The following is a 27,996-nucleotide window of genomic DNA, read 5'->3' on the forward strand; positions in this document are numbered from 1 at the left end:
GTTGTTTAGTCTAGTTTACACATACCTTCTCCCCCCACTCCACCTTCCTGTCACAGGGAAGGTAGAACTCTATAGGCTTCAGCCAAGAGACAGTAGAAGAGACTAGGAGGAGAAAGGGTGATGGGTGTTTGCATTAGCAGTTTGGAGGGGAGGATAGGTATTCTTGATGTCTCCATTAGTAAAAGAAAAGTCTGGATCTTCACATACATGGTACCTCACTAAAGTTATGGGGGAAATGGTTTAAATTGACTTGTGAGCCAACATTGAAACCACCATTTATATTACTGTGGTTAAAATGTGATCCAAAGTTCCAAATTACCTGATTTTAAAACACATTATTGTGTTTCAAACTCTTTCTATAAACCAACACTTAAAGAAACAGTTAGTACTTTTTGCTTTAATATGGAAACATTTACTTGTTCTAAACTTCATTTGTATTTTTTTTAATTAATAAATGTTATTTTTAGAGCAGTTTTAGCTTCACAGCAAAATTGAGCAGAAAGTACGGAGTACCTACCTGTGTACCTGCTGCCCCACACGCACACCACCTCACTACCAGCACCTCACACCACGCCAGTGCACCTGCTACCATGGATGCACCTGCGTTTGACACACTGTTACCACTCAGCGTCTTTAGTTTACGTTAGGCTTCACTCTTGGTGTTCTGCATCCTTTGGGTTTGGATGACTGTATAGTGACATGTATCCACCATGGTAGTATCATACAGAATAGTTACACTGTCCTAGAGATCCTGTATGTTCTGTCCGTTCACCCCATCCTCCCCATTAAACCCTAGCCACCACTCATCTTTCTACAATCTCTATAGTTCTGACTTTCAAGAATGTTATATAGTTGGAATCATACAGTATGTATGATTCAGATTGGCTTCTAGTAATAGGCATTTATGTTTCCTCCATGTCTTTTAATGCCTTGATAGCTTATTTATTTTGACTGCTGAATAATGTTCCACCATCTGAATGTATCACTTTATTTATCCATTCGCTTACTGAAGGAGATCTTGTTTGCTTCAGAGTTTGGGCCATTATGGATAAAGCTGCTATAAACATTCGTGTGTAGGTTTTTGTATAGGCCTAAGTTTTCAGTTCATTAAGTACCTAGGTGCACAGTTGCTGGGTTGTATGGTAGGAGTATGTTTAGTTTTGGAAGAAACCGGCAAACTCTCTTCCAGAGCGGCTCTGCCATGTTGCGTTCCCACCAACAATGAATGAGAGTTCTGTTGCTCCACGTCCTCGCCTGTATTTGGGGTTGTCGGTGCTCTGGATTTTGGCCATTCATATGGGTGCGTAGCGATGTCTTGTTGTGTTAGTTTGGAGTTCCCTGATGATGTTTTAGTCCATTTGGACCGCTCTAACAGAATACTATAGACTGGGTGACTTATAAACAACAGAAATTTATTTCTCACAGTTCTGGAAGCTGGGAAGTTCCCGATTTGGTGCCTGATGAGGATCTGCTTCATGGCTCGTGGATGGCTGTCTTCTCACTGTGTCCTTCCATAGCAGGGGGAGCAAGGGAACTCTGGGGGTCTCTTTTATAAGGGCACTCACTCATGCCGTTCCTGAGGGCTGCATTCTCAGGACCTAATTCCCTCCCATAGCCCCCCCCCCCCCCAACACACATATACCACCACGTCAGGCGTTGGAATTTCAACATGAACTTTGGGGGTGGATGGGAGACAACTCACAGACACTCAGTCCACACCAAAATGTGATGTTGAACATCTTTTAATATGTTCTTTTGCCATCTGTGTATCTTCTTTGATGTGGTATCTTTGTTCATGTCTTTTGTCCATTTTTTAATTAGGTCATTCAATTTTTCTTTGAGTTCTAAGGGTTCTTTGTGTATCTTGGATAACAGTCCTAATCAGATGTGTCGTTTACAGATATTTTCTCCCAGTCAGTGACTTGTCTTCTCATTCTCTTGACGTTGTCTTTTGCAGAGCAGAATATTTTAATTTTAGTGAAGTCCAGCTCATCAATTATTTCTTTCCTGTATTGTGTCTTTGGTACTGTATCTGAAAGGCATCACCATACCCAAGGGCAACTAAGTTTTCTCCTATATTATCTTCTAGGAGTTTTGTAGTTTTATATTAGGCCTGTGATCCATTTTCAGTTTATGTTCGTGAAGGGTATAAAATCTGTGTCTAAATTTCATTTTTTTAACATATGGGTGTCCAGTTGTTGTAGCACCATTTTTTGAAAAGACTGTCTTTGCTCCATTGTATTGCATTTGCTCCTTTGTCAAAGATCACTTGACTTTATTTATGTGGGTCTATTTCTGACCTCTGTTTTGTCCCATTGATCTGTCTATTCTTTTGCCAATACCACACTGTCTTGATTACTGTTGCTGTATAGTAAGTCTTGAAGTTGGATACTGGCAGTCCTCTGACTTTGTTCTCCTTCAATATTGAGTTGGCTATTCTGGATCTTTTTCTCTCCATATAAACTTTCTAATCAGTTTGTTGATAGCCACAAAATAATTGGCTAGGATTTTGATGAGTTTGCATTGAATCTGTAGATGGGAAGAACTGACATTTTGACAGTATTGAGTTTTCTTACCCATGAACATATAGTATTCTCCATTTATTTAGTTCTTCTTTGATTTTATTTGTATTTTAACAGATTTTATATTAATATATAGTATTTTAAAATTTAGTCATGGTGGATAAGGTCTATTGAAGTTATACCAATATGGCATCTTAGTTCAAGCTCTTTCATTTCTGTAGCCGTAAAATTAAACCCATGCTTAAATAAGAACTTTGTATTAGTAATTTTTTTTTAAATGCACACTACACACACAGGTATATTTTAACAATTTAATGGTTTAGAATGGGACACTCACCATTACACCACTTTTCATAGTTATGTCCGTCTTAAGTCAGACATATATTCTTTTCTCCTTGGATTTAATTCAGCTCTTCTTAAGATTGCCATAGGGATAAAAACCATACAGATTTTAGTGTAAATCGTTGCATTTGGCTTAGTATGGGATTTAAAAATTGTATAAAAAAGCATTGTGTTAAAAAAAGGATATTTGTAAAATTGAATCTGTTATTAAATTAAGCATTTGAGAGTTCTTGTGGGAAATCACTCCAGTGCTGTAAAAGGCTAGTGTTTATGACCCTTGTAGTAACAGTAATTTCTGAACGAATATTCAAGTGATGAGAAAATGGATTTTGCTAAGATCAATCCTCTTGCTGCTAATGTTTAAAATATTGTTACTCATTAACAATAAGAGCAGCTAGTAACAGAAAATTCCCAGGTGCAAGTTTGTCACTCTATCCAAACTTTCTGCCTGCTTTTTACTTTTGTTTGTTTTGTGCAGAAGCTATAATAACTTATGGGAAACATGGTATTTAAAGGGAGGAAAGTAATGTTTGCAGGGGAAAAACAGTAAAATAAAAGTACTACTCTTTTTCTTAGTGGTATTTAAACAAAAATTTACATCCTCAATTCTGGAATTTAACAATTGATCTTTCTTTTTGGCATTAGCAAAATATTGAGGTTGCAGTAAACAAAGTCCCTGTTAACTTTGTCTCTGCTTTTTCATAATTTGACTCAGAACTGGAATGAATTTTACTTCTGCTGTATCAGTGAAGTAAATTACTAAGTAAATTAACCCTTTTTTATGAAATTAATACATGTTTACCCCACTATCTGAAAGTAGAGTGTTCCTATAAAACCTTTTGTAAGCCTAAATGATGTAAAGCGAAGCAGTTACCTTAGGACACATCTTGCTAATGGCTGCACAAAATAAATCGAGATAAAGCACAGATACTCACAGACACACAGTTCAAAGCTACGGAGGCTTGATGCTGAGATGCTGAGTGTAGTTCCCCGGGAAGGAGCTTGGCAGTGCCGCTCTCCCTGCCTCTAAAATGTTCACTGCAGAACAGACTGAACACTGTTTTTGCTTTTCACCTGTTTTTGTAAAAGCGAAAATCTTCTTTAGATCTCTTTTGGTTGGTGAAAACAGGTACTAATGTAAGTCTTTCGTAAGAGCAAAGTGGCATAAAGTGAATTTTTTAAAAGCAGGGGATACCCATTTAAGAAAAAGTTCCCTTTCTGCTTCCCCCTTGCCTCTTTTCCCTTTCCTCTGCCATTAAACATGCTCTGTGACAGGGGTCCCCAACCCCCGGGATCTAATGCCTGATGAACTGAGGTGGAACTGATGTAATAATAGACATAAAGTGCACAATAAATGTAATGCGCTTGAATCATCCTGAAACCATCCCCCCTACCCCCGGTCCTTGGAAAAATCGTCTTCCACGCAAACGGTCCCTGGTGCCAAAAAGGATGGGGCCCGCTGCTCCATGAGATCTCTCTTTCCTCTCCCCTTGGGCAGATCCCACAACTCTTTAGTCACTTTGAGTTATTAAAGTACATCTGATTTTCAGGGCATAAAAAGCCCATTTCACCGTAAGTTGAAGAGCCAGGTCCACATCTTGCAGCCTCATGGAGCTTCCATTTCTAGTGGGAGACGGACAATAATAAGTAAGATAAATAGATAAAATATATGTTAGAGAGCGATAGAGGCTATGGAGAAAAAATAGAAAGGCGGGTGAAATGTGTGGAGACCGTGTGTGACATTTTAGGTAGAGTGGCCAAGAAAGGCCTCGCTGAGAAGGTGGCTTTTGAGCCAAGAAAGACCTGTAGAAGGTGGTGGCGCAAACCACGTGGATATCTTGAGGAAGAGCATTCCAGGCAGAGACACTGGTACAGAGACCCTGAGATGGAAATGTACATTTTAGTTGGAGAAACAGGTTGCTATAGCCAGTTGAGCAAGGAAAGGAGGAGCAGATAAGAAGGGTGGTAGTGGTGATGGTAGCAGCAAATGATAACAGTGCCTTATAGGTCAGAAGACTTTGACTTTAACACAGAATAAGGAGGTAAGCCGTTGGAGGGTTTTGACCAGAGTTCCGTGATCTGATTTACTTATCGCTCTGCCTGGTTGTCATTGAGAATAGACTACCGTGGTGGGGCTTAGGGTCTCAGGTGGAAGCAAGGAGGCTATTGTAATTAACCAGACAGAGAATGCTGGTGTTTTCAATGAAGGTTGAGGTGGTAGGAGTAGGGAGAAGTGGTAGAATTTGAGGTATGTTTTGAAGATAAAACCAGTGGAATTTACAGGAGGTGGGATAGAAAGAGTGTTGTCAAGGGTGAGGTCTAGGTGTTTGCCCTGAGGAACTAAAGAGTTGCCATTAGCTGAATTAGGGAAGCTTGTAAGAGGAATTGGAATATCTGGGATTCAGTTTGGGGCTTGTTAAACTTTTCAAAATTACTGGATACAAAATATTAGATTTCAAAATAAAGAGGGTTTAGTAGGCATTTAGATATATAGCTCTGGAATTTAGTATAGAAATGTAGGCTAGAGATACAGGTTTGTAGGTTCAGAGCTAACTGATGCTATTGGAAGCCATAAAACTGCAGGAGATCAACAAAAGAGTAGATGTAGTTAGGAGAAGAGGTTTAAGGACTGAGCTCTGGAAGATTGGCAATATTTAGAGGTTAGGGAGATAAGGAACAGCAATAGTGATTGAGAAGGAGAGGCCAAGAAAGTTAGGAGGAAAACCAGTATGTTATTCTAGCAACAAAGCAGAGAAACTATATCAAGGAGGAAGAAGTGACCAACTGTGTCATATGTTGCTGGGCCAGTCAAATAAGATGAAGATTGAGAAATGAGCATCGAGTCTAGTGATGAGGTCATTGGTGACCTTGGATGAGAGCTGTTTCAGTGGAGTGTCGGGGAGTAAGAGCCTGTTAGAGGTAATTGAGATGAGAGCTGGAAGGGGTAGAGGAATCGTGGTTAGTTTTTAAATAAAGATTGGAGAAATGGCACTGTAGTATTCTTGTGGGCATGATTCACCAGAGAGGGAAAAATAGATGATCCAGGATGGAGTGTAGAATTGCTGGAGTGTTGTCTTTTTGGAAAAGAGAAAGAGAAGATTGAGAACTAGTGAAAAGGTGTGGCTAGCACCTATCTTGAGATTGTCAGCATTTAGCACCCATTTTCTACTCAGCTGTGAAGCCTCAGTGGCAGGTCAATTACTAGCCTATAAAATGTTACATTTGAATTAGGGTGGAGTCAGTCGTGCCTCCAGCACACCCGCACACCCCCTCCTTACCACCCCCAACCCCCCATCTTGGTTAGCAGGTGGCATCTTTGTGAGAAGGAAAATGGAGACTCTTATTCCAGACAAGGCAGCCAACAAGAGGTGGATTTTTAGCCCTAACTCACCTTAGGCTAGGTTCCTTAGAACACAGCCATAAGCTGCAACCCTGCTAGGTCTCCTCCAAAACAGTAGGGAAAGTCACATTTCATATCCTGCTGCAATAACCATATCCTTAGTGTCTTGTAGCAGAATAGCATAACTGAGAAGACAGCAAATTTAAGAACCAAGAACTTGGTGTGGGAATTCCAGCTCTTCTACCAACTGGCAGAGGGGAGTTAAGATGGATCGCTTACTTTCTGTGAATTGGTTTCTTCAAGTGTAAAAGGAGGGGTTTGGCTTCAACCAGATCCTTTTCATGCTGAAATTCTGTGATTCATTAAAATATAGTAATCCCCAGCCATCTGAAGCATAACATAGTTCTTCTGCCAAGAACCAAAGAATATCACCGAGGAAATTTGGTTTCTTTGGAGAATTGCTCTCCTTGGGTTCCTACCCAAGTAAGTATTTGCAAAATTTGACTGGAGATTAAATTACACATAGTAGCACTGAAATTATAAGAGGGAATATAAATATAGCAAAACTATTGAAGTCAATAGAGATTTATTCAGACTTTGTCCAAATTCTCTCTGAGTATTTTGTAGCTGTGGGACGTATGGAAAGTTATTTAACTCTCTGAACTTTAGTTTCCTCATCTAAAAATAGGAATATAATAATAGTACCTAATTCATAGGTTTGTAAGGAGAATTAAATGAGATATGCACTATGGTGCTTTGACAAATGCTTGGCTTATTATGGAGTAAACCTTAGCTGCTGTTGTTATTATTATCATCATCATCATCATCATTATTATCATCAGTGTGTGACGTGTAGTTTAAAACATTTTAGTATAGCAGCTGTACTATAAAAGTCTCATACTATAATTTAGTTTTATAACGATTACTTTGAGTCATCAAGGGAAAAATTAACTTAGAAAAGGAAATGCCATTGAATCAGTTTAAACTTCTCCTTTTGTAAAACAAAATTGGTACTTCATTTTGTATGCTTTTAGTTACAGTGAAAATTCCCTTGGGGAATATACCTGATTCTCAGATGATGACAGAAAAATGAGCCATTACTGTAATTAGTTCCAGTTGCTGTGTATACTTAAAACTTAGAAAATAGTATTTTTCAAAAGTGCATTTTCCCTAAATAGGCCATAAAAGTAAGATTTTATAGTTCATATATATCTGCCTTAAAAATAGGTTTTTGAAACATCCTGTAAACATTTTGATTGTACCGTCAAGTTTTCTCCACCCTTTCTGTATGAACTGTTGTCAGAGTGATTATTGATAGCATCGCCTACTTGATGTTTACAGTCTGCAGTGTATGTTTTACAGAATTAATAAGCTATAGTTAAATCATTTAACGTATACCTGAATGTCCTATTGTAATTAATGTGGTTGCTTTATCAATGCTGGTTTGCACTTATTTTAAATCAAACATGCAGATCATTTTTAAATTGATGGTCATTTTAAAAGAAGAAAAACTTTATACATACCTTAGTGCAGAAAGTCAAGTTAGTCTATAGTGTAAAGGTTAGAGAAAAATGGAAGTGTGTAAGGTAAATTTGAAAAGGGTTTAAGGGGTATTGGATGTGTCTTACTAACAAATAACTGTGAGTTTAGACTTTGAATTATCTCTCATTGTAGTTTATAAATGAAATGATGGTGTTGAACACAATGTAATGTACTTGGGGTTTAATAGCACCTAGCACTCAGACCTTGAACAACATTCCCACTAAAAGGAACCAGGGCTCCTTGAAGAAATGGCAGATTCCAAGGATGGGAGCCTGGAACATATCGTTAGGCCAGAAAGTAAGGAAGTGTTCAAAAAAATGATGGTGGCCTATCACAAGGATACAGGGTCATTTTGAAGGTGTTCCCAGTGGCCAAATCTGGGGTGATTTGAGTATCAAAATAATTAAATTCAGTAAGAATTCTAAATCATTAGGAAAAAAGATAGGAATCCATGAGACCTCACCAATAATACACATACATATTCATAGAATCAGGAGAAGAGAGGGCTCAGGGGCCAGCTGGTAAATGTGGAGGAAATGCTGACGTTGGAAAATTATGATTTTATCACTATCATAGTAAGGTTTAGTTTAGCCAAGAATCACAAGTCGATGTTAAATCTAGGGGAGAAATTCTGATGAAGAGTGGGGTATTTGCAAAGGTTGCTTATTGGTTGCAGTAGGAAAATTGGACAGCACTTGATCTGGATAGTGAAAATTAACATCACCAGTGTGCCTCTGGATGTGACACCCTGAGAAGAACACAGCATCACTTAACGTTCTCTTCTAGCCAGGGCTGAACTACCTGCATCTAATCATAAGGAAACATCAGACGAGTTCAAAATGATGAGCATTCTATTAAAAGAAAAACTGTATTCTTCAACAATATTAATACTATAGAAGGCAAAGGAAGGCTAAAAGGCTCTATATTAAAGGAGACTAAAGGCACAGGATATATAGATGGTCGATCCCAAGACTGGGATCTTGTATCTGGAGGAAAACTAAGATTTTTTCTAAGGCGTAATTGGTTCAGTTGATAACATTTTGCAGATTGTAGGTATTGTGTAGATTTTACTTTTACTGAAATTGTAGCTATATTGCAGTTGTATTAGAAAATGCACACTGAAATATTTATGGGGAAAGGGCCATGATACATTCAACTTACTCTCAAATGGTTCAGAAAAAAAAGCACTTTGTGTGTGTGTGTGTTGTGGTGTTGTGTATGTGTGTGGGGTTTTTTGTTTTTGTTTTTTTTTAGCAGGAGGAGATGGAGAGGGAGAGAGAGGGAGTTGATAAAGCAAATGAGCAAAATGGGATTCTGGATAAAGTTATACAGGTGTTCTTTGTTTTTGTGATTTTTCTGTAAGTTAGAAATATTTCCAAATATGTTTATACACACATGCGTGCACAAGTTGGTTGAGACTTATTTCTTTTACACTTATCTCTTCTTGTTCTAGTTTGCTAATTTACCTTTGATACTTAATTGGTTTAAGATGTTAAATTCATTGATCACAGATATACACATTGATTTTTAATTTCTTTTAAATAGTGCTGGGCCTAAAGGAGATAACATTTATGAATGGAGATCGACTATACTTGGTCCACCAGGTTCTGTATATGAAGGTGGTGTGTTTTTTCTGGATATCACATTTTCATCTGATTATCCATTTAAGCCACCAAAGGTAAGAACCTAGAATTGCATTCTTTAATACTTATCCTTTTCCACAGTCAGTTTATTCTAGGGGATGGGCGCAGTTATTTTTATTTAATTGTTTTTCATGGATTATACAGAAACTCTCATGTAACCAAGGATTTTTAAAACTAGAAGTAATTGATTTGTGTCTTTTACAAATAACTTTGTAACCAGCGGAGAGTTTGTTAATTGTAAGTGAAAGTATGCCACTTTGCACATCAGTAAGCACATAAATTTTAGATTTATGATATGAGAAAAAGTATCTTATGAACCTTGCTTAAGAAACCTGTTGGGATAAAAAGTAAATTTGTCTGACAGCTTCCGGAAAGAAGAGTTAAGTAACTTGAATCTTATGTTAAATACCCTATCTTTATAGATGAGCAAAGACTAGATACCTATAGCACAGAAGAGAGAACTAATACTATTTAATAAACTTTTTTGTGCTCTCTGTAAGTATGATGCATTAGTGGGAGTGAGGGTGGCTGGCTGACTTATGCCTCCTGTTGCCTCTGAATGTCAGTTAGGTGGATAACAGCGAGAAGGGTTGAGTTGTGTCTTGTGATCACTGGCAATTATTTTTCAAGTCTTAAACATAGCAGTTACTTGAATAGCTTCCTCCTCTGACTTCTCCCAATAAAATGGTCAAGCCAGCAGTTTTTACCATCAGTATTAAGCCTGAGCATAATTATGCTGTAGTTAGAAAGACTTCTGACATGTCAGGGAGAAGTGTTATCAAGCCCTTAACTTTTAGCGTAGTTCCTTATGTTCCCTTCACTATTTAAAATATATGTAGCGATTTAATGCCTGCCTCACGTGCATGTGTGTTGTTATGTGTGTGTGTGTAAAGATAAAGGATTTTTTTTTTTTTGGAAAGAAGGCAGATCATTTCTCCCTTATCTAACAAGGTAACAACAGTTCCACCTAGTGGTATTTACCTCAAATTGCAGATACCAAGTTTCCCTCTCACCTAGAGGTATTGGCTCTCAACTACAGCTGTCAGTTTTTGAGTGCTTTACTGTGTGGTCCCATCAGAACCTAAGATCTTTAAATGATTGTCTTATTTAATGTTCTTGGGTATGTCGAGTATCTCTTGCTAGATCAATCAAAGAAAGAGACAAAACCCTCATGTTAATAATACTGCAGATTGTATTCACATTCAAAATGACACATGTTAAATGCCAATATATCATTAACTATTCAGTTTGCCTTCAGTGCTTAAGTTTTCTGTGTTATAGCAAACAAAACCTTAGCAAAATAGCACATGACTGTATTTATAGTGAGGCTTATTTCTACTTTCATCATTTTTCATATTGGAAATTGGTTTTAACATGGTAGCAAAATTAGAAAAAAAGTTTGCAAGATATAGTTTTTATGAAATAATTTTTATACATGAGGGAAAATTTGTTAAAGGAAGAGACATTTTTCTTGGAATCTTTTAATGGAAAATAGAGATTGACTAGCATAGTTCTGTATATGATTTGTCATAATTATTTTGGTTAATATGATGGCTATTTATTAATTTAGCATGTTAATTTTTTCACTAAAGTCTCAATATCTTTATTTTCTAACCCTTTAATGTTGATTCCTTCCTCTTCCCTAAGATATCTTATGCAGTATTATGAAGCATTCTTCAGATCTATAGTTGGACAAGTGAAAAAGAAATAAGACTTCTGCTGTTATCTTGGTTTAGGTATAATTATTTCTCTACAGTTCTGCTTACTTTTGAAGTTCAGATAAGGTGTTGAACTTCTTGAAGAATAATAGAAATTTAATTCTCTTCTGTTCATTGATTGTTAAAAGCTGAAAGGAATCAGAGTATTAATTGTGTTTGTAAGCCATGCATATCTATTGAGTAGTCAGCTGTCAACGATATGAACATACATTATTCCCATATTCTGGAGCAGGGCTGTCTAATAGAAATATAATGCAAGCTACATGTGTAATTTTTTATAGAAACAGTGAAATTAATTTTAATAATATTTTACTTAATCCAGTGTATCCAAAAATATCGTCGTTTCAACATGTAATCAATAGAAGCATCATTAGCGCCATATTTTACATTCTGTTTGATATTGAGTCTTTGAAATCTGGTATGTATTTTATGCTTTTAGCCCATCTTAATTCTTGTAACCACATTTTAAGAGCTCTGTGTAACTAGTATGTACTGTGTTAGAACAGTTCTAGAGTTATATACAGTAGTCCCTCCTTATCCTCAGGGGGTATGTTCCAAGACCTTCAGTGGATTCTTGAAATCATGGAGAGTACTGAACCCTATATGATGCTATTTTTTCCGATGCATAAATGCCTATGATTTATAAATTTATAAATTAGGCACAGTAAGAAATTAACAATAACTAATAATAAAGTTAGAGCAGTTATAACAATATACTGTAATAAAAGTTATGTGATTGTGGTCTCTCTCTCTCTCTCTCAAAATATCTTGTACAAACTTAATGCCTCTTCCATCGTAACTAAGCACTTATGCCTGTAGCTTTTTCAGCTTGAGGTACAACAGCAAAACTAACACAAGTGTTTTTTTCCTTTTACAATTTCATGGATAGAAGACTCATTCTTAACCATAGATCTTAGCAACCTCAGTGTAGAATTTTTTTTCCTGCCCTTATTAAGTCAAAAACTTTCACCTTTTCACTTAAAGCAAGAATTTCACAGCTTCTCTTTGGCAGATCTCAGTTGCCAGCATCACTGCTCTTGAGCTTTGGGGCCGTTATCAAATAAAGTAGGGTGACTTGAGCACAAGCACTGCGACCCCGCAGCAGTTGAACTGATAACCAGGACGCTACTTAGTGGACTGACTGGGCAGGATTATGCTGGACACCCAGGCAGGGTAGAGCAGGACAGGGCAAGATTTCATCATGCTACTCAGAACAGCGCAAAATTTAAAACTTATGAATTGTTTATTTCTGGAATTTTCCATTTAATATTTTTGGACCCCAGTTGACCTCAGGGGTCCAAAACTGAAACCATGGAAAGCAAAACCGTGGATAAAACGAGTACTACTGTGGTCTCTTTCTCCTCCTTCCCCACCACGCCAGTGGTTTCTTTCTTGTTTTTAATTATGCGTCCTTATCAGAAATACACTTTTGAGTGCTTTAAACATTTTCTTCCCAGACTCCACTTGGGAGATCACAGTACATAGCTAGTTCCAAGGGATCAGGCACTGTCTTTTTTCTTTGCAACTCCAAATTAAGAATTAACCACCCAATTTGTGTTTGTGATTGTTTGAAACTGGTGAGTGTTTGTTTCCATGATTTATTCTCTTTTTTCACATATCTCAAGGATATAATAGTTTCCTTTATTCAGTAGCTTAAGACCTTACTTGTTTCATTTTACTGTCTTAGTCTAACAAGACAGTGAGCCATTTGTGGAAATGAAAGTCTGAGAAATAGAAAGGCTGGTGATTTCACCAACCTTCTCCAGTATTTTCGGACACATGGCAAGAGATTAGCTGAGTTGGTGACCTTTTTCTATCAAGAAACTAATGTAACTTTAGTTTTATGTTTAAAAAAATTCTTCACTAGTTTCTCTTACCTTTGGCACCAAAACGTTTGTGTTCTCCCTCACTTCCTGTCTTTAAATAGTGGTGTGTGTGTGCACGCCCACACACTCATTCATAGAATTACCGTATCATTTGTTTAAACAGTTCAGCGACTCATTTGGTTTAAAAGCAACATAGTTCCTGCTATACTGGGTAAAAACAAAATTTCTCTGAACTGAATTAAATAAAACCATTTAATTTTGCTATTACTTAAACCTAGTGTTTGTTAGCTCGTCAATGAAATTATATGCTATTTGCTATGATCTGTGATATGTTCCACTTCCTTTTTGCTAGTGAGAGTTTTAGTTGGTAACAAAGCTTTTTATTTTCTTTCTGTCTTTAATGTCACTGCCCTTAGGTTACTTTCCGCACCAGAATCTATCACTGCAACATCAATAGTCAGGGAGTCATCTGCCTGGACATCCTTAAAGACAACTGGAGTCCTGCTTTGACTATTTCAAAGGTTTTGCTGTCAATTTGTTCTCTTTTGACAGACTGCAACCCTGGTAAGCAGATTTTTATTAACATATGCGATGAGGCTACAAAAACAGTGCATTTTTTTCAGTTTAAAGTGAATTTAAGAAGTAAATGCTGTTGGTAGAAAGATCAGCATAAAACACTTTTTGAGGAAATTATCCATGCCATTTCAATTAGAATAGACCAGAAGTTTCACAATAACTTCCTTTAATTTGTTAATGGCATACTACCCTATAATTATTTTCTCCCTGTCATTGGTGACTCTCTGCTTTCTAAATTAATGGAGTTGTACAAACCACTTTTGACGGGAGTAAAGTAATGTTTCTGACACCACTGCCTCCTTCTCTTGCTCCTTCCATGCTGCCGTGTGCTTTAACGCAGCCTCTCAGTAATGATGGGCTTCTTGTTCTCCCTTCCTTTTCGGATTATGGTTGGTTGTATTAGATGTGGTAATAGTCGATATTAAAATGATAGCCGATGAGAGAGTTAGACTAGATTATGATTATAAAAACTCAGAGATAAAGTCATTAGTGCGTAATCTGGAAGAAATGCCTAACTGCCACACATGATCTTTAATGTGGGTAGCTGACTTGAAAAAATAATGTTTAGACCTGGGATTTCGCATATGCTCTCTTACTAAGTGGTCATTTTTTAAAGAAGTTGGCTTAATTTTTCTAAACATTGACTCAATCACCAAAGGTTATTACTATTATATTAGGCCTAGCAGTTGTACATATACCCAAAATACATTGATTGATTGATAGATAGATAGAAGGATAGATAGAACGATATATAGAAGGATATTCATTGTGGCATCTTTTATTGAAGCAAAAGATTGTAAATAACCTACATATCCATTAATAGAGGATGTAGCTTAATGAGGTAGCTCTATGTGAATGGTTAGAGAAAACTCTCTAAGATATGTTAAGTAAAAAAGCAAGGCACTGAAAAAAAACACACATGCGTAACAATATTCTAAATGCTTATAAATGTGTATAATGTCTCTGGGTAGAAATGCTGTGAACAGGTATAAATTATTTGCCAGGAAGAGAAACTTCTGAGTAGTTGGAGTCAGGAGGGAAGAGAGCTTTACGTTTTACTGGCTGTTGTTTGGTGTACTTCAAACGTGGTACATAGTACACCTTTTTGAAAAATAAGTTCAAAATAAAGTTTACATCTCAGATTCAATTTCTCACTCAATACTATTTAAAACAAAATGGCAAGTAAGCTTTCAAATGGAGGTAAGGGTAGTGATTTAAGTCGTGTTATTGTACAGAATGAAGGAAATATTTCATTCTGAATAGCATTGCATCATAGGATCTGAGTTTGGAAAAATTAATTTTTAAATATCCGTAGAAAAACAAATACAATCATCTAGCACACTTTCATTGTTCAATAAAATGCTGAGAGTGAAAAATAGTTCTTGTATATTAAAGGCATACACATTTTTAAAAATCAGACTTATTAACTCAACATTTATTTTTTAAAGAGGCTTTTCTAATTTGAATAGTAAAATATAAAGATGATTATGTTACTTTAACATTTTTCTTTTGAGAAATTAGCCATTATATATCAAGATGCTGCTGAAAAATCAGCATTTCAATTCAGTAGACTATTAAAACTGAACCTTTAAGACACCATATAATATCTTTTAATGTTCTTTCCACTTTTCCAGCGGATCCTCTGGTTGGAAGCATAGCCACTCAGTATTTGACCAACAGAGCAGAACATGACAGGATAGCCAGACAGTGGACCAAGCGATATGCAACATAATTCACATAATTTGTATGCAGTGTGAAGGCGCAGAAGGCATCTTCTCACTGTGCTGCAAATCTTTATAGCCTTTACAATACGGACTTCTGTGTATATGTTATACTGATTCTACTCTCTGCTTTTATCCTTTGGAGACTGGGAGACTCCCCAAAAAGGTAAATGCTATCAAGAGTAGAACTTTGTAGCTGTAGATTAGTTACGTTTAAAACGCCTACTTGCAAGTCTTGCTTCTTTGGGATATCAAAATGTATTTTGTGATGTACTAAGGATACTGGTCCTGAAGTCTACCAAATATTATAGTGCATTTTAGCCTAATTCATTATCTGTATGAAGTTATAATAGTAGCCGTAGATGACTAGGAATTATGTCATTTGTATTAAACCCAGATCTATTTCTGAGTATGTGGTTCATGCTGTTGTGAAAAATGTTTTACCTTTTACCTTTGTCAGTTTGTAACGAGAGGATTTCCTTTTACCCTTTGTAGCTCAGAGAGCACCTGATGTATCATCTCAAACACAATAAACATGCTCCTGAAGGCATAGTTTCCTGTCGTAATATTTTAAGTCAGTCTTGTTAGAAGGTGTGTCTGAGATGATTGTTGATGAAATAAAAATGTGGATATGAAGATTGACTACAGAGGACTAGTATAAATAAATCATTTATTAAATTGAAAACATTTGAAATCTTATAAATGTGTAGAGTTTTTTTCCTTTAAGTCCTAATGAGAGAATACATGAGTTTAAATATACAAAACTGCGTTTTTTAACCATTGGTCTCAAAAAAAAAATGAAGCTCTACTTTGATAATATGATATTTGAGCTAAAAATAACATGAAATCCTGGCTTACGAGATTTTGTTTCCAGAATGGTCTGTCCACCATTGGGCAGTATTGTCAAATAACTTTAATCTGGTAGCCCTTCTGTGTCTTTCATGCATTTTTGACTTCTAATCCTGTTCTTGAATTTTCATGGTGTTTTTGGTGTGCGTTACCATTCCTATTATGCATTTGTCCAACAGATATAGGCAGAGGCAGAGATGAACACAGAAACCCTTGTCTGCCCTGAAGGTAGACTGGAACTCTGGATTACTGTGCAGTTGTGGCATTATTTCTCAGTTGGAAGAATAGGGAATTTTAAGGGTTTAATAGGTTATATGAATTCCTTCTTTCTAGTTATAATTATTAAATATTAGATTTCTTACAGGAGCTAGTTTATTTTTCAATATTCAGATTGGTCAACAGAGTATAAATGTTTTTTTCTATGACTGGGATAGTTATTGAGGTAATTCTCTGGTCATGTAACCAAAGTTGTGGAATATGGGCAAATATCTTCTCCAGTCCTAAATATGGAAAAACACCCTAAAACTTATAGGCTGGAATTATTAGCATAAAAATACATTGCTCCAAGATAATAAAGTAAAACATTTCTAGTTGTATATACTCTCACAAAGAATAATGGACTCCTACTTGAGTATTTGTCAGTAGAAGTCTTAAATCAGGGTAAAAATAAAATTACACTTCTATATCTATCTTTCACTTAACACACACCCACCTCTCCGCCCCCCGCCAAAAAAAAAAACAAAAAGAATCTCTCCATGTTACAGAGGTACACCAAACAGGCTTAGGCTTATGAAAACCTCTGAGCCTTGACGATTTTAAGCAGTAACTAATAATCTGTACTGGAGTTCAAGTTAATGTGATGAGAATGGGCATCTTTTATGTAAGCTATAAGGATTTCTATGTAGGTGAGCTGTAGAAAGTAGTTTTTACCCACTTCCAATATTGTACATTCTGCATCCTAGGTTAATAAACATCTCTTAGTCCTAGAAAAGCTTTCATCATACTGAATATCAGGATATTTGGAGATGCTATCCTTTGACTTCCTTCATTTGCTATCAGCCTAATTACTGCCACCAAACTGCTTACTTGTAGGCTGTGTCCCATACCACCTGGGACAGAGTGGAGAGAACTGGTGACATAAAAATATTTGTGGCTCTTCCACAAACTACCTTTGTGGCCTTAAATAAGACACTTCCATCTCTTATGTAAAACTCAAAGAAGTTAATTTCATTATTTCCCTGTTCTCTATTAGTCCTTAGTCCTCAAACTCAGTCGTTCTAATCTTATAAAATTTGTTATGCTTGTTCCACTTTCTCTTGCCAGGAACAGGCCACAGTTTCAAATGGACTGAGTAATAAGTCATCATTTTGGTTCCTACTATTAGGTTCTCTTAAAATTCTGAATTTTTAAAAATCCTTTCTATTTTTGATCCACTTCCCAGTTACATAGATGTCCATCCATGTGTACTACAGATAGGTTTTTTTTTCACCATGGAACTTTGTTCTAGATGTAAATTGTGATATTTTAAAACCTAGACTTTTTCTTATTCATTAAGAGCAAATTTTACAAGTCCAAATGTAATGTTGTAAGTATTCAAGAATGGCCATAGCACCATGTACCCTGTTGAGCCTGGAGTGTTCTAATTATGATTGTGTGCCCTCAGAGGGGCCATGCAGTGCACAGACCACTACATGCCAGGCTCCACTTAGTTACTGAGGTGCCTCATCTCATTTACTATCCCTCAGAAAGCTTCAGGAGAGAGACACTCTGATGATCCTCAGTTGACAGAATAGAACTGATTCACGGACAGGTTAAATAACTTGATGCAGATTACACGGCCAGTATGATGCAGAGGTACAGCCCCATTCTTTACCACTAGGCTAAGAGTTTTTGTTTATAGCATTACAGTTAGTGTTGAACATATATATGTTTATATGTAAAAGCGGGTATACATAAATTAGAAAACTTCTGAAAGGTAATCTATAAGATAAAGTACAGTTTTGCATTTTAGTCAATCCTTATTTTAATCTTCTATTTTAGTCTCAAATGGAACCTCACAAAATAAGCCTTTTTTAATTGATTCCAATGAATACGAGGTATGTTTATTTATCTTCTGTCTCAGACATTTGTCATAAGAATACTTTTAATATCACTGGCTTCCCTTTTTTAATTTGGAAAATGAGATAAACGATGTTATTTTAAATTTCTTTAACCGTGCATCACATGACTACATCAGAAGATTTATATTGATAAATTTATCAATCATTTAATGATGACCTTTTTCAAAATAAGAAGATACATTAGTTATCTAGACATTGCCTTTTTTTTTTTTTTTTTTTTCCTGAACTAGGATATCCTAACGTGTCACAGGGATAAAATTCATAGGTTTGATTTGGCCCGTGTGTATGTTACTCTTTCTAATAAGGACGTGGAGGTGCTGTGTACTTGGAGTCAGTCCTCTACTTGCCCATGTGTGTTCTTACAGCAATACAAGAATGACTGCATTGTAATACTCCAGTCAGTTTCAGTCCTGTGGCATCACATAGTAACCTGTGTCCTAGTCATGTTAATGCAGTACATTTGCACGTCTTCAGCTGACATTCATATTGTGGTCTTTGGACAGAATCATGGCATGATTTGAAGCATTAATAATTTTCATAAAACCATTGCAAATGATTTGAAGGGGTTGAGCTAATGATTCTACAATAATTATCCACTTATATTTCAGTTAGTGGTTCTTACTTTAGATAAATAGACTATGTAAATAAATCCCTTGTTTCATGTTTCAATTAATAAGTTTTTTCAAGTAATACCGAAATAATAAAAAATAATTCATAATTACTTTTTAGTAGCTAGGCATTATTTGAAATATCAATTTTTTGTAACTAGTTTGTTAACCTTTTTTTGGTAAAGTTCTTCAGTGATTTAAGTGAACCGCTCCAGTGCGCAATGGGATGTTTCTACACAGTGGAATGATAGTCCTTTCAAAGTGGTTATGAAATGAATTTTTAGGACTGGTGTGGACAAGTGGTGTTAAAGCCTTGTCAGACAGAATCAACCTAGATATTACCAATGAGTGCATTTAGAGAACTATAAATTGACTTTAAATCTTTTGTATCTGTAGGTTACCTTGCTGAAATCCAGTGAGGCTAAAGCCAATTATGCAGGTGTTTTTAACATAGAACATTAAAAGCAGTTTTTCCCCCAAATCTCCCAATTCCTAAAGTTTATCTCAAGTCCAGCTCTTTTGATGAAACCTTTCCATTTTACTATCATGTACCTTCAGTCTGTCAGTCTCTCTGTTTCTCTGAGACACCATCTGTACAAACATCAGAAATAATAGAAGCAGTTCAAGCATGTACATATTTCCAAGTGTGAGCAAACAAACCAGGTGCCCTTCTGGGCAAGAATTCTTTTTTCTTTCTTTTTTTCTTTTGGATGGGGTGGGTGGAGGGGGGAGGGTGGTTATACCATATACCACCTTAACTGACCTCCATTGTGAGTTTATTCTACAAATTTTAAGAGTTTGCTAATTGAAGGTCCTTTCAGGCACTGTGTTGCATGCAGAGATGAATACATTCTTAAATAGTTTTTTTCCTGTCCAAATAGATTTTTCCCTCTTGTTAGCAGAGGAGAACACATCTTTGCTAATGTGTATCCATTTTCTACTGAATGAGAAATCAAACAGATGTCCCTGCTGATTTAGCTATGAAAATATTAGTATAATAATTAGGTAAGTTTTATCTAATCTATATGATGTTAAACATTCTTAATACTATTTGATGCTTTGAAAATAATTACTGTCTTTCAAACTACTCTGAATATCCAATGTCTCTAGTGTGCATTTTGATACTTTATTATATTCAGTTTAACACTTTATACATATTTCTGGATAGTGAGCTTTTGGGGGATAATGTCTATAGTCCTTGTCTCTGTATCTCAGCCCAATGTATAACATGATATATGTTTGCTGAATGAATGAATATTATATCATGGGTGTAATCTTCTCCATAAGGTTATCCAGGGACCATGTAAAGTGTATCAGTCACGTCTTCTTTAATTCCCCATCCTACTGATTCAGTGCTTTATACTTGGTAGGTGATATTCCTGTAAACTTGAAATGTGAGAAGTAGCAATGGGTTATTTTCATAACCTACTTAATGCCTACTTGTTTAAAATGGAGAATGAATTAATCTTGTAATTTTAAAAGTCCTTAAATATACCAAAATGCTTTCTATCCTACAAAATGTACATCATTTCCCATTATCATTACTGTCTTAATTGATATATTTCTCCTATTCCTTTTTACTGGTAAAAAGGAAAAAGACACAATGGAATACACGTATCTGCTTACAGTGTTCTTTTAGGGATATCTAATAGGAAAAAAGTGGTAGCTTTTGAAAAAATTTCTTTTAAGAGAAATATTTTAGGGAAGAGGAACAAGTATACTGTATAGTAGTACAAAGGGGGGGGCAGTCCTGGAGTGTTGAAAGTCATTGAAATATTATCCAAATCTCTTCATTTTGTTTTTCTTTCCCACTTCTATCTTCTGTGAGAAAGAGAAATAGAATAGGACAAAGAATCAAACAGGTCACTTTTTTTTCTTTATTGCCCCATGTTATTCCTGAGCCAGTAGGTGTAATTGAAAGGTGACAGGGTAAAAGCCCCGTAATTCCAGAAGTGTAATTAAGTCCACCTTCTCATTGTAACATGAGTGTTTCGTAAGTTGGCTAAGCAGGTTCAGGTATGTTGGCTGCTTACTGCTGCAGGCCCATCTCACACCGAGAGGGGATTGAGGTAAACCCATGGAGAACAGGTTACTGAGCGTTGTTGGTCGCCAAGAGAAGTCTTGATACTCAGGGGGCAAGTGTGTAAGGAACGTTAAAGATTCTCTAGGACTGAGGCCGGAGTGCTTTATGACAAGTCTTTATATGAGCATGTCATGCCTTCATCTCCCTAGTGATGAAGAAGAGTAATTATAAGGAACACAAGGAGGTGAGGCAGTGAAGCTATATTGCAGGGATATTGCTGGCACCCCTTGCCTGATTCCTTTATCATTTTTTAGGAGCACGTTAGCCCTCTGCTGAACTCTTTCCCTGGCCACACAATTCCCAAATGGTAAAGGTCATTTTAAGTATTCACGTGGGACAGTTTTTTCTTCTGTAGTTTTTTTAATGACACACATTTTATTTGTATGTCACCTCCCTTGATCACGAGCCCCTAGAAATCAGGGATCCAGTTCATTTCACTAACATTGGTTTAGATACTTAGGATTAGCAGTGAACAAAGCACACAAAAATCCCTATCCTTAGGGCGTTTACTTTCCAGCTCAAGGCGACAGACAAAGTTTAAAAAGGGGGGGAAAGTGTATATATATGACGGTAAGTGCTATGTCAAAAACAAAACAGGGAAGAGAAATAGAGAGTGTGCCGAGAGGGAGAAAGGGGAGGTTGCAGTGCAGTTGTGAAAGGGTAATCAGAGAAGACCTCACCAAAAAGATGAGTCAGGAGCTGAAGATGGTGAGGGATAAGCCACCCGGGGTGAAGAGAATTCCAGGCAAAGGAAATAGCAAATGAAAAGACCTGGGAGCAGGAGCGTGCTCAACGCTTGCCAAAACCAGCAAGGGCCCGGAGAAGGTGGGGCAGAGAAAGCAGCCACTAGAACGGCAAGAGGCGAACTCAAGAAGATGGCAGCTGAACAGGTCGCGTAGGGCCGTGTAGTGTGTGTAGCGCCTCGTGAGGAGTTTGGGTAGTATTCTAAGTAAGATGGAAGCCACTGGAGCGTTTTTTAGCCAGAGAATGATAGGTTCATGACATGTTTTGGAATTTCTGATTACTGTTAGGAAAAAGACGTGGTGGGGAGGGGGAGAGCGAGCCAGCCTAGAGATACTGATGACCTCAACCTGGATGGCGTTAGTGTAGGTGGTAAGAAACGATCAGGTTCTGGTTCAAGGTAGCTACTAAGATTTGCTCATAGATCTAACTACGTGGTGTGAAAAAGGAGTCAAAGTTCGGCACCTGAGCAAACTATAGAAGGCTGGAGTTGTAGTTAATGAAGATGAGGAACCTGGGGGCGGTGGGTGGGGGGTGGTGGCGTGGAGCAGGACTGGAGAAAGATGAAGAGCTTCGCTTTTGACAGGTTACGTTGGAAGTGCCTGTTAAGCATCCAGATGGAGGCGTCAGAGCAGCGGACATCCGAATCTGGAATTCAGGAGTTAGTTCTGGGCCAGGCGCAACATTTGGGATTCGTGAGTGGATAGGTGATATTTACAGCTATGGGACTGGATGAGATCATCAAGGAAATGAGTGCTGCTAGAGAAGAGAGAAGTCTGGGCACTCCAACATGAAGAAACTGAGGACAGACACGAGGAATCAGCAAAGGAACCCAGGAAGGAGCAATCAGGAAGAAAAAGGAGAAGGCTTGAAGAGCGTGGGGACCTGAAAAGGAGGTGAAAAGTTTCATGGAGGTGGGAATGATCTACAGCTTCAGATGCGACTGATGAGCCACCTAAGATGCAGGTGTGGACCGAAATGGCCATTTTATTTAGCAACTGACTGATGGCAAGCATCATTTTGTTGGAGTGGCGAGATCAAAAGCTCTGTTAGAGTAGCTGCCAAAGGTAATAGAAGCTGTAGACTTCTGACAGTTTTGCAATAGATAAATGGAGAGTAGTTTTCTTTTTTTAAGATGGGGGAGAATTACACTGTATGTTGATGGGAAAAATAGGGAGAAACAGATGATTAGGGCAGAGAAGCAATGTCCTCGAGAAAATCACTTGTACTTTACTGGGGGTGTTTCCAAAGCTCCCTGCACTTCCCTTGGACATTTCTTTCTCTTCCTGAATAGACTAGGAGCTCTTGGGAAGCACAGTATCCCCACTTAAAACAGTACTGACCTTTACGAAACTCTTGAGCTCTACTAGTTAGGCAGGAGAAGATGGGATGTAGCACACGAGTTAAGTGATTGTCCTTTGCTGGGAATGCAGCATCTCATCCCATCCATAGTTAATAGGAGAACAAGCAGAGGGCCAGGGGATCGGTCCAGGCTGGAGGGTAGATGTGGCAGTGGGAAGCTTTCTTGTGGCTTCTACTCCTCCACAAAGTAGGAAGTGGTTATTGGCTGAAAGGGAGGATGGGGGGACCAGACCTCATGTGTCTGTGTGACTCCTCTGTGCCCAGGAGAGTGGTCATTTATTGTTGAGAGAATAAATGAATGGTTAAGTGAATTGTTTAGCTAGATGGGCCTTTGATTTTATAGTTACATGTTAATAATGAACAAGTAATTAAAATTCCCCTAGTGTTTGGAATGGCTGTTCTTCCTCTAGTATGGTTAGCAATTATTAGCTGACTTGAATCTTGAGCACCTTAATATTTTCTTTCCTTGAAGTGATTTTCCTTGTCATTGAAGAATCTACCTTGACACCAAACTGAACTAGATTTAAAAATTTAAATCAACAAATTTAAGTATTTATAACTAATGCTGCTTTACATGCTGGAAGCGGGAGAAACTTACATCTCCCAAAGAGCTCATCAAAGTCTAGTCAGGAAGAGAGATGTCCTAGGTAAGCACAGAGAGCTTTCAGGAAAATGGCTTATCAAAAATCCTTTCTTGCCCATTCAGATGATTCTAGAAAATGGAGCAGTGTTTACCCCAGGTCTACTTTGTAACATAGTAGTGAGAGAAGGACGCAGAGATGCCAACTCCTGTTACCCTGACTTTTACCCCTGGTTCCGTGGTAAGACACTTCCAGTTCCAGGCCTTCTATCCCTTTACCTTACTCAGGAAGTAGGGAATTTGAAGGGCAAGTTTCATTTCCAGAGAACCCATGGGGCAGTGAGTTAAGGACCAGGACTCATACCTTCTATTGTGTTTCCCTTTCCCTGCTCCAGTCCTGACTTCCTGCTTCCAAGGTTCATACATAAGAAATGGGGCGCTTCTTAGCTTATTTTCTCTGAAAACCTGGTCAGTGACAGACCCGAATCACAATTGGCTCAGCCACTTAATTTTGCCTAGAGAGTCAGGAATTAAGAAATACTTAGTCAGCTTTTTTCCTGATTGAGTCTTGCTGAACAGTACTTTTGCTGTGTGATTATTGCACATCTATACCCAACTAATGATCTGAACCTAAATAGGGTGTATGACTCTTCTCTCTTAACCTAAATTAATCATCATAATATTCTTTAGACTATCTCACACTTATACAGGCTGATAGTTGCTGGCTTTTCACCTTATTTCTGAAGGACAGCATGTTTGGATTCTGTTCTTAGATTTTTCAGTCCTAGGTCTAATTCAGGCCCTTATCTGCAGGAGTCTTTTTAAGTCACCCTCTTTTCCATACAAAGGACTCCAGTCTCTTCTTCACGCTGACGTCACATTAATCTTCCCAGAGTAAGCACACTCTTTGCTCACAGACTTCAGTGGCTGCCCGCTGTTTTCAGAGTAAAGTCCAAACTCCTTAGAAGCCCAGCTTTCTGTCATGACATCAGTACGCCCCCATATGATGAAGCAGCATCTATTTCAGTAGTAGGTTCAGATGCACTGGTTTTTAGTGAAATACCAGAGTCATTCTGGCCAATGGCAGCCGTTCTATCCATCACTTAAAAATATTTTCTCAGAGAAATGGCAATAGTGACTCATTGAGAAAACTTCCTTAATCTTCTGACTCTTCTTCAAGGCCTTCTTGCTTATAGGACTACAACTCTTCGATGCTCTGACATTTTTATAATTTCTTTTACTACTAGCGGTTCAAAGTATTGATGCATATAACCTTGTTGCTGGCTGTGTTAAGTTTCAAGCATCAGAAAATAGATTGCTTAAGATACTTTGCTAGGCACACCAGTATTTTATATCTGAATTGATATACTTGTTACTTCAAGACAGATGGTGCATTGCTTCTGTGCCTAATAGCATTTGGCAGTGCTGAAATTTAGCCTTCTGTTCAATCCAGAATAATTCAGTGATGAGTGGGCAACTTTGTACTTTTTTTTTTTTTTTTTGCTGGATTTGAATATTTGGAAGTGTTTTAGCTTACTTACTAACTATATGTAAGCGCCTTCATAAAATGACATTCCAAGTGTAGGCAAGTACATAATCAGTGGATGAACACTGTATCAGTTTGGCGTATGGCACCACTTGTTTTTATTTTCATTATAGTGATATGTTTCTAGTAAGATTAGCGAGTATTCGGCCACATTTAAACATGGGCACAAAACTTTCCAGGTTTAAAGTTAACTGTTAGGCTGACGTTAGTTAACATCAAAGGGGAAGGTTTGCACATGTTATTGAAGTGAGTCTAAAGGAGCAGAGGTTTTTAGGTCTCATGTTGATTGTCTCTCCTCAGTTTCATTTGATTCCCCTGGTTAATACCTCTCCTCAGGCACCTTGCTAAGACAGCATTTCCTTATTTAAGGCCTGGCTGGAAGATTGCAATGAATAGCATCTCTAAAGCCCTGTATTTTGTTACTTAAATTAGAAATCGTTTTGTATTCTTTCTTATTTGCAGCTTGTTAGAGCTTTCCTAGTGATTTGCTGGAAATGTATCTTCTCTCCGTGCATTTTCAAAGTAGGATTTATGTAATTCTGTGGTTATCATTAGGGGAAGACTGGGTGTTAGGATGCCAAAAGCCCACAACATGAGAACACTCCAGTGGGGACATCTGAAGAGAAACAGCAAAAGCACCGTCCTTCCGCACTTGGTTGTGGGTTCTGTTTGTTGATGGAGGATGTTGGTGGTTGATTTAGGAGAGGGCACTGTGACGTGGAGAAAACGTCCATCCCATTTAAGCTTTGGGAAAAGGTTTACTCCTTTGAGCTGGGGTTAAAGATACTGTATTGCCTGCTCTCCTAATGCTGGAAGGATAAAGAGATCAATAAAAAGTTTCCTCGGATTCTGTAAGTCAGACCTGTTTCTATTTTTTCTACATTTCCAGAGAAGCCAAGATCACAAAGACTGGGGCATTCTGTGTTAGTACTGATTCTATAATGTTATTGTAAATCCTTTTTCTGACAATGAATATATTGTGCACGGGTACTCTGACCACTCCTCTAGATTCATTTCATACAACACACCCATGGACTGAACTTCAGAGTCACTGCTGCTTTAGCATCTGCAGCTTGTCTGGAAGTTGTCTGGAACATGTGTGGAAGACTCAGTTCCCGTCTACTGTGTAGTGGCATACCTGGGACAATGGAACTAGAAGAATGACTTAGGAGGACACATTTACACCCAAACGACTCACGGCTTCTCTGAAAATCACTGCAATCTGCTTATTTAACACAGTGGGGATAGTAACCTTAGCTCTTAAGTCCGGGTCCTGCCCAGGAATCCTTAAAATCATCATTTCCAAAATAAAACATTACCTTCAAATAAAGTATGTATTACACATAATATGAAAACTGATTACCAAGAGTTGCCGCCTGACATATTTTGACACTTTGTCTTGAAAGAAATGAATAGAGAGATGACAACTTTTAAATTTTAGTTGTATTATCACTTAGAGTAATTAAAGGTCATTGATGTATCCACAATAGTTACTTTGTGAGTAAAACACTGCAATCGTAGTTATTTCAATTCTAACTGCTGGGTCTTCAGATTCTGAACTCTAGGGTCAAAATAGTTGAATTAAACACCAGTCTGTGATAGAATAACTAAGCTTTCAAATTTCTTACGTACTGTCTTATTCTGTAAGTGGATTTTTTTTTTTTAACTTCTCTGGGCCTGACTTTCCTCAATTATATAACTGAACAAAAAACAATGAACAACACTGCAGAAATGTTGGGAAAATGATGGGAGAATTTTGTTTAGTAATAGAACACTGAGCAGTGTAAAGTGTCTGGAGAGACTTTTTTAAAGCAGTAAAACAATACGATTGCAAACTGTATGGATAATTATATGTTTGAGTACAGCATGAAGCTTCACTATTAGAACATTGTTTTTGCTTGTGCTAATAGGTTGTGTCGCATCTTTTTTTGTTGTTTTTTGTTTGTTTGTTTTTGTCTCTGGGCTCTGAAGATTGGAGTTTACTCTTAATTGCCAAGAAGGACATAAGTGAGTATATTTCTTTTTTTTTAATTTAACAGGCCAATAATGGATACATATTTATTTCAGAGTGTTTGATTATAATTAAGCAATGTAGATGCTGTAAGATTCTTCTAGATTTTATGCTTGAGAGCTGGTCTGGTCCAATCATTTCTAGATGATTCTTCTGATTCCCAGACAAAAATGAAAGACTGAAGGAGTTAAAGAATTTAGACTCATTCTGGGTGTGGTGGGAACAAACTCATGCACGTTCTTCTCTAGAGAAAAATCACACTTTCCTAATCCTTGAGGTTTCTTTTAATCCCATGTTTCCTCCAGACCAACAGTAAGATGTTTTCACTTTTTTTCTTTTTTTCTTCTTTCTTTTTCTTTCTTTTTTTTTTCCTCCAGAGGAGGTGTGGTGGAAGGGTCTGCCAGAACCAGAGGCTAAGCACACAGCAGTATAAAACAAATTCTTTATTCCAGCTTCCAGAATTCATCCTCTTCAAACTTTCCTGTTCACTGGAATAATGAAGCCATTAAACAGTGGTGTCAAGAAGTCTCATCCAGTGGTTGAAGCTCGGTAGAAAACAAGGAAGCAGGCAGGTGTGGATCCAGTAGACCAGCTGCCCTCAGACCTTCCCACTTTCACTAAAGGGGGTGGGGAAGTGGGGAGACAAAATTTAAATTAAATTGGTACTGAAGCAGATCTGATGTGACTGTGACGATCTTCCAGTGAATATTTGTTTATCTTAAATAGTCACGTGTTAAAAATGTGAGTGTCAGATTTACTTCCTCCCAAGGCCACTCAGCTATGCTTCTTGTAGTCTTTGGAAGGGATGAAGAGGAAACACAGAGCCACACTTTAATGATGGTGCTAGACATGTGTGAAAGCTAAGT

At 37.4% G+C, this 27,996-nt stretch overlaps 1 protein-coding gene across 4 annotated transcripts in view; it reads left to right on the forward strand.

Annotated features, from left to right (window-relative positions):
* UBE2E3 (ubiquitin conjugating enzyme E2 E3) overlaps positions 1-15,929 on the forward strand; it is an 88,812-nt gene extending 72,883 nt beyond the window's left edge. For 3 of the 4 annotated variants that reach the window (XM_036858223.1, XM_036858224.1, XM_036858225.1), the window contains exons 4-6: positions 9,292-9,424; positions 13,350-13,497; positions 15,144-15,782. In XM_036858223.1, the coding sequence (XP_036714118.1) occupies positions 9,292-9,424; positions 13,350-13,497; positions 15,144-15,241 (379 nt within the window). In that variant the 3' untranslated portion in view covers positions 15,242-15,782. Of the gene's footprint in view, positions 1-9,291; positions 9,425-13,349; positions 13,498-15,143 lie in introns of all 4 variants that reach the window. The other variant, XM_036858221.1, reaches the window with a different exon arrangement.
* Positions 15,930-27,996: the final 12,067 nt, after the last annotated feature.

This window comes from Balaenoptera musculus, chromosome 7 (assembly GCF_009873245.2).
Source record: "Balaenoptera musculus isolate JJ_BM4_2016_0621 chromosome 7, mBalMus1.pri.v3, whole genome shotgun sequence".
Classification (NCBI taxonomy): domain Eukaryota; kingdom Metazoa; phylum Chordata; class Mammalia; order Artiodactyla; family Balaenopteridae; genus Balaenoptera; species Balaenoptera musculus.